General features: G+C 43.8%; 1 protein-coding gene across 1 annotated transcript in view; it reads right to left on the bottom strand.

The window, feature by feature from the left end:
• The window catches only part of CNKSR1 (connector enhancer of kinase suppressor of Ras 1), a 455,956-nt gene that overhangs the window by 14,929 nt on the left and 428,957 nt on the right, over positions 1 to 12,070 (bottom strand). Inside the window, exon 20 of the mRNA XM_085647776.1 lies at positions 5,443 to 5,624. Coding sequence (XP_085503902.1) covers positions 5,443 to 5,624 — 182 coding nt within the window. The remainder of the gene's footprint in view (positions 1 to 5,442; positions 5,625 to 12,070) is intronic.

Here is a 12,070-nt window from a genome sequence, read left to right on the forward strand (position 1 = left end):
AGTTCAACGAAGAAACCTCATATTTATAATATTAAATAAAAATGTTGCAAAGTAAAGTAAAGATGTGTGAGAAATAAAAATTATGAATAAAAATTAAGGGGGATGGGTTTGCGAACAATACTCGGACTGATTTTAGTGACATGTAAGCATGGTATGATGGAGCTTCCCCCTTGCCTGACCAATCAGATTTAGTATTTTTACGATATTGAAACACTAATGGGTGGAACATGAAGAACGAAAGGTATAATTAAGATAGCTTTAGTTAGTTATTTAGATGGGGTCTTGCCGAATGCAGAGCTGCAGCGCGATTTGGGATGCTGTTGCTGGGAGAGATGCTGAGATGCTGATGAAGAACCGAATGCAGAACTTGAGCGGAACTTTCTATCCTAATTAATTAGGTTAGATCAGAAGATCGCAGAAGAATCTCGAGGAGGAAGAGAGTGTCAGAGAGGGGTGCGACGCAGTCGTCTGTATTCTAGAGAGGTCATCTATCCTGTCCTGAAGTCTGTGTCTCATAACCTATCCCGGGGGACCCTCACAGCCCTTTGGCCAGGGGGTTGAGCTTTCACACCATCCTTGGTAATTATACATTTCTCGTTATTTTACTGATGTACTTTTCTGTCATCTCCCTTTCTAGGCATTGATTATTGTATGAGTCCGAAGTATATGCTTGGTGTTTTTTGATTGAATTTTTCTCGCCTATGAATGAAGGTGACTGCACTGTATTTTGAAATCGTTCACACGCATTAATTTAGATAAAGATTTAAAACTTTCCAGAGTCTGTGGTTATTTATAATGAATAAAGTATAGTTAAATTTATGTCATTTTCACCATCAACGAGTTCAACTAATGGTCCATCGACCAGAGGAAAGAACTTTTTGATCAGTGAAAGGTTAGTTAGGAGTATTAAATAACTATTCTTGAGCACTGTGGAAAAATAATAAAACTGAAATCCGATCCCCCTTCCAGCAGTTCTCCTTACCACTTGTGAAAGTTTATGGGCCCAGGTGAGTATATGGTAGTGGAGTATCTGTTGTTGGTGAACCGCTGGATCACAAGGACCTGTAATGCAACCTACATGGAAAAAACACCTGTATTGAGGCCGAGAGCAATCCAATTACTCTTGCCAATGCTCTCATAGTTATACACTGTCTTTTTAGAATACCCCTCATTTCTGTCTTTATCTTCAGCACCATTTTCTCTGGAAACCTAAGAGTTCCAGGATCTGACTTGGTTCTAACAACAACTTCTCTCTGTTGACCAAAAAACTCAGACTCCAACAGAAATATTACCAAACGTAGTTCCTCTCTCAACTCTTCCGGACTCTGAAACATTATCAAAAAATCGTCCAGATGACCCGCACAGAGCAATCTTGGGTTTCCCTAGGAACGATCATTGCCAAACGAAACATGGCCAAGAAGTGGGGCTAGAGAGATACCAAGCCTGGCTGGGTGGCAAAGAAATATGGACAGATGTGCGATACCAGATAAAGATGCTTATAAAAGTAGAGACTGTCTGGGGAAATGGGACCAAATGTGGGAAAAATTGAATACACATAGGCAACATATGTGTCTCCCCCACAAGTGAATTACACAGGGGTAGCATTGATAGGATTGTGGGAAAGTGAGATGATAACTATACACGAGAATCTATATTGGCTCAGATTCATGCTAACTATGCTACATTGTAATATGTTGCCATATACTAAAAGCAGTTCTACTTTGCCTAAATGCTGTATGACTGAACAACCTTTAATAAAAAAGATTTAACAAAAACAAAACGTCCAGATCCATTATCATCCATATTCCTCTTTCTCTGAGATATGCAGCTACCAGTCTAATCACCTTTGTAAACCACCAAGGTGCTGATACCAGCCCAAAAGGAAGGCATGTGAAATGATAAAGGGCATCAACATATCCGAATTGTAGAAATTTGTGACAATCCTCCGCTATCGGGATTGTAAAATCTGCATCTTTTAAATCCAATTTTACTAACCAATCGTTCCTTTGCAAAATGCCCATTAATAGATGGATGTGCTCCATCCATCTTGAAATGTCTGTAAACTAAATACCAATTTAGCTACTTCAGATTTATCATGGGCCGCCAGGCTTGTCTTCCTTTTTGACCTGAAATATTGCACTTAAAAAGGTTTGTTCCACTTCCAGTACTTTCTCTATAGCACCCTTTAACATTTCCTGCACTTCCATCATCGCCAAACCCTGAGGGTCTTCCTGGAAAACCATCTGTCTTTAACTGTACTGGTTTCTCCCTGAACTCTATTGCGTAAACCGGAACCTTGAGTAATACTTATAAATCCCTTGCTAACATCTTCCAATTGCTCACATAAAACCTTAACCTTCCATCTACCTTTCCTGGGGAAAAACGAAAATGTGTCCGCATACCTACCTTGAAACCCTTGTGTGAATTGTGCCTTCCTCTAGGCTGGCACACTCTGCCTGTTCTTCCTCTTCAAGGATAGAACCCTGCTGCGGACTGACATACCTCTGAAGGCTGCCCGTCCTTGTGATTGGTAGTGGGATCTTTTGAATGATCGACCAGGGAAACTGCCCCTTGCTCCAGCCCAATCCACAACATGGCCCTCAGACACTCTTCTCAGGGAGTATTGCACCTTATCCAGGCTGGTGAAGGGGGACACATACTTCCCTACGTCCTTCACCAAACCTTCTCTAAATAAATACCCTTTTGGGTCCTCCGTAGGTTTTCTCTTTGTAAAATCCCCCAATTTTGGGCTAATTCTAATTAATGTTAGCTTACACCTTTCTACCATCAAAGCCGAATTGGCATTATCGAACAAATAAAATGTCCTTTGAAACCAATCTCGAAATAAATCATTGTCCACCCATACCGATTTTACTCTAGCTTTCTCTGCCATGTCCAGGATTCTGGCCAATGGCCCCATAATATCCAGTAACCTATCTTGGCACTGTCCAATGCTCTTTCAAGTTAATTTCTGGGGTCACGTCCCATCTTAAACAAAAAACTGATGAGGCCAGGATCTAAATCACGAGTTGCGCAAGCTTTGTCTCTAACCACTGGGCAAGAGCACTTTGCTCTCATGACTGCCCTAGCTTCCTTCTCTAACGGCCTTTTCACCCACAGCTTAATGAAATCTGCTACATGAGGAAGCGGCCACCAATCGGCACTCCTGGTATGTCTAATCATATCCTCCCCCTGTGTCTCCTTTACAAATCCTCTTACTTTTCTTTCTTTCTCAATCTTATTCCAGCCATCATCAACATAGTCATCCAGGACAAACTCATCGTTCCAACGGTCATGGATATAAACATCTCCAGGAATAAACAGATTCTCCTTTGTGCCTCTCTGGACACACTTGTGTGCGGCGCCGGACACCCACTTCTACGGTGGCGCTAGGCTCAACTTTTTCACATGGCAGGCATCTACCACTAAGCTCCAAATTTTTTCTCTTCACCTTTCTTTTTCCATATCTTCTCTCCTTAACTCCTTTGTCCTCATCCATGGACCTATACTAATCCCCCGACACATCCACTGATTTCCTCTTATCAATACGGTCTCAAAACCCTCCGTAACAGAGGCCATCACCTTCTGTTGAACCATCTTTCTCAAAGATGTGCCCCGTCTCCTCCTGAACTCTTACCTTTTTCACTCATTGTTATTTAAAAAAAAAAAAGTTTTAAATCACCAAACAGCAACTATTGATTCCCTTCAAGTAATGCCCCACTTTTTTTTATGGTATTTCCACTGTCGCTTCTATTTACTGTCGCTTCTATTTACTGAACTAAAATGGTGTCTACCATGACACTGTCGCGTAAACATGCGCGGTGACGCCAGAAATACGAGTACAGAACCCCAGTAGAGCAAATATGCTCTCTGATGCTACGTCTTCAGATTGTATGAAGGCATCCTGCGAGGCCCTCTTAGTGACGCCTCGTGCGCACAACCTAGTACGCGAGTCAAACGAATGTCTCGTGCAACCACCCGCAGCAAACAGTGCCCGGTGGGAGCCCTCAAGGTAAAATTAGACCACAACCGGTCTACAATAAATACAGGTTACATCTACAACATAAAATCCTATATCAAAACCCATAAATTTGTTTTTTTACACATGCCTCTTACCAAATATGCCTTATTAGAACATTGGAAGGTTGGGAGCGCCATTGAGGACAATGGAGTGCTCCAGGTTTCTAATGGCCAGTAGAAGCACGGAGCTCCAACATTCCAATGTTGTCTTTCACAGCTGTTGCTGTGGTCAGAGGCAACACGGAGGCCAAGGGGATTTCAATCCCCACGGGCTCCATGAGGCCTTTGTTTTATTTGTTAGAACCTTTTGCCCTCTAGTGGTGGAATGTTCCAATAGACTTATAGCCCTCCACAGCTGGGCTATACCAGCATTAAAGTCCTGCTCCCTTGTTAAAGGCCCGAGCCGCCCGTATGGCCCGCTATGGCGGGCTATAAGGCTATATTAATATTTATACAAACTGCAATTCCTTAGATATTTCTAACACTACCACACATACAAATCCTGACTCAAATGATTAAATATCATAATGAATACACTCTCTCATGTCTTTAACCACAGCACACAATACGTTTCTGACAAGGAGCAGCAGATAAAAGAGGATGATAACAGCTGTGAAGAAGGCTATATAGGCTACAGAGACATTCTAGCTCTGGAATTTTTGTTTTTGGTTCTGTTTTTGTTTTAAAGTGTTGCAAGGAGCTGGCAATACAAGACATATGCATAATGCCAGCCCACGGTCTTGACATGAAATTTAGATTCTCCAAGTTTGTGAAGAGATTGTTTGGAGACTGAAGCCTCTAGTTTTCACTGCTGTTTTCATTTTACTGCTCTTTTATCCCAAGAAGAACTATTTTGTCTAAAAGAAATCTCTTTGGCAAGAACGGACTTGCAGAGCTGTGATAACCTGTTCTATGCTGTGTGTTTGGTACTAGTCTTTACACCACCTCCAAAAGGTAAGGAATGAATGATCAATAGCAGCTACCACTGCAATCGAGAAAACACAGGGTGGTTTGGTAGACATTTGAGCATCCTGGGCCAGAAGAAAGACTAGGCAGGTTCCCCTTTGACACTGCTAAGTGCTCTCAAAAACCATGCATCTGGAGACAGATTCACAAACCACTCTGGTAGTTCTATACACTTACAATGGAACTGCTGTTATTGCCCTCATCAGCCAGTCTGCATACACACCTTGTCAGTCTGTGATAAATACCATACAGTCAGTTCATATGTAAATAATCAATTTGACCTTTGCTTCCTTTCAGCTCCGAAAAATCCTGAATGGCTACTTCCATATGCACAGACTACATATATGTAAACACAGGCAGCCTTACCAGTTATTTCTCATGTGCCTCGTGTCAGTGTGCCTTCCTGCTCCTATGCTGGTTGATGTTTTATAGTCAGTCTGTATGTCTTGTGCTTACCTTGAGTGTGCTCTTCAGCGTTCGCACCTCATGTGCTCTATCGTTTATCTGTGGGTTCTTGTTGCGTTTGATAAAGGACTGGCGTAACTGCTCCCTGGTGAGAAGCCGCTCCTTCCCGATGAGGGAAACTCCGCCCTGCTTCAAGCACTGGAAAAGCACCTCAATGTCATCCACTAGTGGATCTGCAATACAACAAAATGCATCAGGAAGGGTGGGATGAGAAGAGGATGAACATATGAAAACATGGACTGCAGATCCCGAGGCTATAGAGAAAATAAGGGGTTACTAAGTCTGTCTCCCTAAGAGGAAGTGGAAACCAGATACCTAAGAGTGTAAGCAACCAGAGAAATGTCAGAGACCGAAGGAAGTAGAGAGGAGGCTGAGACTGTAGGACTCATTAGTACACAACACCAGAGGCATACGGAAAAGAGGTGCAGCATGGTGAAAGGAGGCCAGGCAGAGAAATGGTGTGAGTGTGGTTCTAGGACCACAGAATCCAGAGAGAGGACCAAGGAAGTATAGCCTGAAACTGCATTTTAAGAGATGGTGAGTGTAGGGGTGTTGGACAAACTAAGGATGGAGAAACCGGAAGCACAAGACTGAGCAGGAACCGGATAGGACACTAAGGGTTTCTATCAGTGGCTCATAAAAAATCCCATGGTTTCCTTCCTCAGGATTATGCTGTTAGATATGTAGAATGCTCTTGTTAATATGGAAATGGATGCATTCATCGATGAAAATGAAATCTCATCCTGATTAACAGAATCACTTGCTGTGAACTCCACAATAACCTTGACTTGCAAATATGTAGTCAAGCAGGCCCTAAGATCAAGGCATTGGATTGCTGATTAATAGGTCACAGGTGGGAGGGTGCGTAACTGGCAGGCAAACACTTCGGCAGTTGATCAATCCCACGGATAGGCGCAGCGACATTACAAGGGTCAAGGTGAGGTTGCAGCATTAAAGCACACATGGCCGAAGGGGGTACACGTGCTCCTAAAACATCATAAAAAGTCAGATGCCACATGAGTTAGGAACATATAGCCAATCAGGACCTAGCACACGCAGTGATTACGCCCTTCCCATGCCGGACAGCTGGACACCTTATCCACTGGTCACATTGTGTCCATGCGAGGTTGAGTTCAACTTGTGGATAGCTTTAGATAATTAATGTACAACCAACATTCCTCACCATATATGGTACGCTGGAAACTCATAACTCATCATGTTTTGTATAAAAGAAGGACACCTGCTCATTGTAAACTGAGACAGTTCTCCAACCTAGTGCCTGTGACTGTTCTCCTGGCCATAATGTGCATTTAAACAAACTGTTCTTGTTTTGCCAAACGCCTCATGTCTTCTGTTTTTCAGCGATTTCCAAATTAAGCAACATTCTCAATATCGCGGCATTGGATTGCTATAGCGCTGAGGAATTTGCAGGCTGGGTCAAGGCAGCCTTAGATTTCTTGGCGCCAATGAAAGTCAAGACCTTTACCATAAATAAAGTATTTGCTCCCCTGTTCTCAGAAAAACAAAGAAATGAGGCAGCAGTGCCAGAGAAAGGAGCGCAAATCGGGAACTAATTAGGTTAATGCTGAGAAAGATTGGCAGAAAGCTCTGTTACTCTTCTATAAGAGTTCCATCTTTAAAGCCAAATCTAATTTTAATGCCGGTAAAATTAGATAAGCCAGTCACTCTTCTAATAAGCTATTTAAAGTAGTCATGGAGCTCTCCAATCCGCCTGCTCAGCAACGTACGGATACTTCACCAGCTTTCTGTGATAAATTAGCCAGTTTTTTTTTGTTTGTTTTTTACAGACAAAATTCTAAATATATATTCAGAATTTAATCACTCAGATGTTCTGGAGGACCTTATTGAGGCTCAGTATGTTTCCTCTCATCCCACTATGCTTCCCGCTCATTCTCCATTTCAGCTTTCCAAATCAAGGACTATCTGATGAGCACAAAATCTGGCTCTCAAGCAGATCCTTGCTCTCCCAGAATTTAGCAAATTGCCCCCGATCAAGATGCAGAATATCTGCAGAAGATTTTCAATCATATATTGGGAACATGAATGTTTTCTAAAACCATGGAAAAAAGCCTTTGTCATCCCTTTACTGAAAAAGCCAAATGCTGGCTTAAAGTTTTCGAGCTTTCTCTCTGCTGCCTGCTCTGGCGAAATTCTAGGGAAGTATATAACCAGGAACTGGTTAAATTCATTGGCACCCATGACCTCCTGGATCCTTCTAAGAATGGATTAAGAAGTGGATAGGGCACTGATACTGCGATTATTGCAGCAGCAGACTGTATATGAGCCAGGTGGACTAGGGTGGAGCAGTTATCCCAGTGATGCCAGAATTATTCTCCGCTTTCAAATCATTCTTGTCCATCCACATGGTTCAACGACTACATCATCTTGGGGTAGTCTCCACTGCCTTGGATCTTCACTTCTTTACAGACAGGGTTTAAATAGTCAATAAATCTACCCTTTTATTCCTGCTGAACTTCGCAAATCAGTAGTCAGCGCTTTGATCATGTCACGCTTCGAGTACTGCAATGCACTTCATCTTAACATTAATAATTTTACTTTGAATAAACTTCAGGTTATTCAAAATGATGCAGCAATTTCATTTCAAACACCCTGAAACATCTCACAGTGAGAGAAGGCCTTTGGGCTCTTCGCTGGCTACCGGTCAGATAGCGAGTGATCTTCAAAGCTCCCTATACGGTCTGTCTTGCTTTACAACATAAAGGGCCATGGCACATCAGATCATCTTTTCATTGATACGTACCACAGAGATCACTCAGACCAGCATTTAACAAGAAGTTGATTGTTCCAAGATTCTGCAAATCTAGATGGGAATGACGCGGTGGCGAAACTTTTGGATCACTCCGCCAGCTCTTGTCTCAGAAATGGAAACTTTTTCATTGTTCCAAAGACACATTACAACTTGGCTCTTTTCTTCTTAATTCTCTACACCTGTAAAGCTTTCTCCCCTCCCCCCCCCCCCCCCCCCCCCCACCCCCGACTGCAGGAGCATATCCCTTGATTGGCTTAACGCTTTGATAACTTGAAGTTTAGTGCACTTTATAAATTCACTTTTCTTTTTATTTCACCATTGTCAGTAATAACTAAGAGAATACCTCTATACTGACCTATCTAATTTTAACATTGGCCACAAGCTCAGACATAAGACCACTCCCCATAAACACAATCTTATCACATGTTTATACTTCATGAAGTATTATTTTAACATTTATCAGAAATATATTTTTTCATATTTATATATATTCTTTATTTGTGCTCATAAAGTCATCGTATACAAACATAAATATGTTTACAAATTCATAGGAGTTAAATCAATATGCACATTTTAGACACAAATCCATCCACGTTGTCCCGTGATTCTTCTCAGAGAAGAGTCATGGGACAACGTGGATGGATTCGGTCGCGGTGAGAGCCAGCTAACCAAACAATTTTTCGGAGCACTCTGGCTCACAAAGATACCTGTTCCTCTTTTGTCCATTGGGTAAATCATGAAGAGACATTAGATATAGGCGTCCTGACTATTTAGATGGAGCCAAGACACACATTATAATATTTCAAACTTAGAAACATATGATTTTTTTTTTTTTTTGGTTGTGAGCTAACAAATTTGCCGATACCTGACTTGGGTGAGATATTACTATCTCTTGATAGGACTGATTTAACTTGGAACCAGTCGGCTATTCACGGAACACTCACATGTTGGCTCTCATCTGATGGCTATGTAGATACATTCTAGCCACAGACCTCTCTGCTGCGAGTTTAAACAGAATTATGCAGATAACCCCTCGTCCACTCTCTCCGATTTAAATAATTGAATCTGTAGTTGGTCCTGATGAAGATGATTGAATATGCTACTTACCAGTATGCATCTGTTCTTGGCATGTAGGGCTGCTGACATTCATATCTGTGCATAGATCGCCGCCTAGTGTTGGGTCCGGATGTTTGCACGTTGTTGTCCTGGAAGAGTCTTCGAAGTATCCTGGGATAGGTGACTCCTCCCCTGGACTACAGTGCGCATGGGCATCCTCTCCATCCTCAGATTGTTTTTCGCCATTGTGGCAGTGATGGAGTAGATACAGAAAGTGATGACCATGCTTACAGTAATTCTGAGAGCTGCAGCTGCTACAGGCGCCGGGGAGGAGGGAGGGCGATATGAATGTCAGCAGCCCTACATGCCAAGAACAGATGCATACTGGTAAGTAGCATATTCAGTTCGAGGCATGTGGGCTGCTGAATTCATATCTGTGCATAGAATATATAGCAGTGCCCTCTTATTAGCGGCGGCTACCAGTGCCAGCTGCAGCGGTCTGAAAAAGAGTTTTGAGAACAGCCTGTCCTACAGCTGCCTGCTGTTTTGATTGCACATCTACACAATAGTGTTTGGTAAATGTATGTGTAGTGGACCAGGTGGCTGCTCTACATATGTCATGCAAAGGAATGTTTCCTAGGAAAGCCATTGAGGCCCCTAACTTACGTGTTGAGTGGGCTCGTGGGGGAATCGTTAAAGTCCGTTTAGCCTTTTGATAGCAAATTTGGATACATTTAACGATCCATCTGGCTATTCCTGCTTTGGAGATAGCGTTACCTTTGTGGTGTGGGGCAAAGGCAACGAAAAGTTGTTGTGTTTTCCTAAAGGGTTTGGTCCTGTCGATATAATACATGAGGGCTCTTTTGACATCTAGTGTGTGGAGTGCCCTTTCTGCGACAGTTTGTGGGTTTTGGAAGAAAACGGGCAGTTCAATGGTTTGATTCATGTGGAACTGCGATACCACCTTTGGCATGAATTTGGGGTTGGTACGTAGTACGACCCTGTTGGCGTGGACCTGTATAAATGGCTCTTGAACGGTTAGTGCCTGGAGTTCACTAACTCTCCTCAAAGAAGTGATTGCTACTAGGAAAGCTACTTTCCAGGTAAGGAATTGAATCTCGCATGAGTGTAGAGGTTCAAAGGGTGGACCCATCAGGCGTGTGAGGACCAAATTGAGGTTCCACATCGGAGCCGGTGGGTGGCTTGGAGGAATGACTCGTTTGAGTCCTTCCAAGAATGCTTTGATGGCAGGCACTCTGAATAGAGAGAGGTGCCGCCTGGTCTGCAGATAGGCTGATATTGCGGTCAAATGGACACGTATAGAGGTGTACGCCAGATTGCATCGGTATAGGTGTAATAGGTAACAAATAATGTTTTGGATGGATGCGTCTAGCGGGTTAATGTCATTATTATTGCAATAAATGACGAACCTCTTCCATTTGGCTGCATAGCAACCTCTGGTAGTGGGTCGCCTGGCCTCCTTAATGATGTCCATACAGTCAGGTGGCAGGTTGAGGTAGCCAAACTCTAGGACTTCAGGAGCCAGATTGCCAGGTTCAGCTGTTGCGGATCTGGGTGCTGAATCTCTCCATGGTTCTGCGTCAAATGCTCGGGTTTGATCCGTAGCCTTTGATGCGGCACCACGGAAAGTTCGAGAAAGGTGGTGTACCACGGTTGGCGCGCCCACGTTGGAACAACCAGGACGAGCGTCAATGAGTGTTGACGCAGTTTGCGTGCCACCAGCGGTATCAGTGGTGCTGGGGGAAAAGCGTACGCAAATCTGCCGGACCAGTTCATCCATATCGCATTGCCCTGCGACTGTGGATTTGGGAACCTGGCGGCAAAGCTTTGGCATTTTGCGTTTTCGCTTGTCGCGAATAGGTCTATCTCTGGATGACCCCACTGCTGGAAGTACGGTTGGAGTACTGATGGGTGTAACTCCCACTCGTGCATCTGGTGGCTGTGTCTGCTGAGCAGATCCGCCATCTGGTTGTCTTTGCCGGGGAGGTGTTCTGCCATGAGGAACATGTTCCTCTGAATGGCCCACTTCCACATGCTCTGAGCCAGATGAGACAACTGTGGAGAGTGTGTTCCTCCCTGCTTCTGTATGTAGTACATGGCAGTCATGTTGTCCGTCCGGATCAACACGACTTTGTTGCACAAGTGTACTTTGAATGCTTTCATAGCGAGGAAGATTGCCATCAGCTCTAGGAGGTTGATGTGCATCTTCTTTTGTTGTTGTGTCCATAGTCCCTGCACTGTGTAATGGAGTACATGAGCTCCCCATCCCTGGAGAGACGCGTCCGCCGTCAGTATTATCTGTGGGACAGGCTCTTGGAACGGTCGGCCCTTGCAAAGGTTTTGTGGATTCCACCAATGCAGAGAGTTGTATGCCCGACCGCTCACCAACACTAGGTCTTTCAACTGTCCTTGAGCCTGATTCCACTGACGTGCTAAGCACTCCTGAAGCGGGCGCATATGTAGTCTCGCGTGTGGGACTATGAAGATGCAGGAGGCCATCATGCCTATCAACTGCATGAACACTCGCGCGGGCAGGGAGTGTTGTGGTTTGAACTTGGAAATCAGCATTTGCATGCTGCTGATTCTCACTAAATTTGGCTGAGCTGTGGCTGCCAGAGTGTCTATAGTTGCACCAAGGTACTGTTGTACGTGTGCGGGCTGGAGATGGGATTTTGGGTAATTCAGTGAGAACCCTAGACTGTGAAGGAGGTGAATGGTGCGGGACATGTGGCTGGCACATTGCTGGGCGGA

The sequence above is a fragment of the Triturus cristatus genome, chromosome 3_2 (assembly GCF_964204655.1).
Source record: "Triturus cristatus chromosome 3_2, aTriCri1.1, whole genome shotgun sequence".
Classification (NCBI taxonomy): domain Eukaryota; kingdom Metazoa; phylum Chordata; class Amphibia; order Caudata; family Salamandridae; genus Triturus; species Triturus cristatus.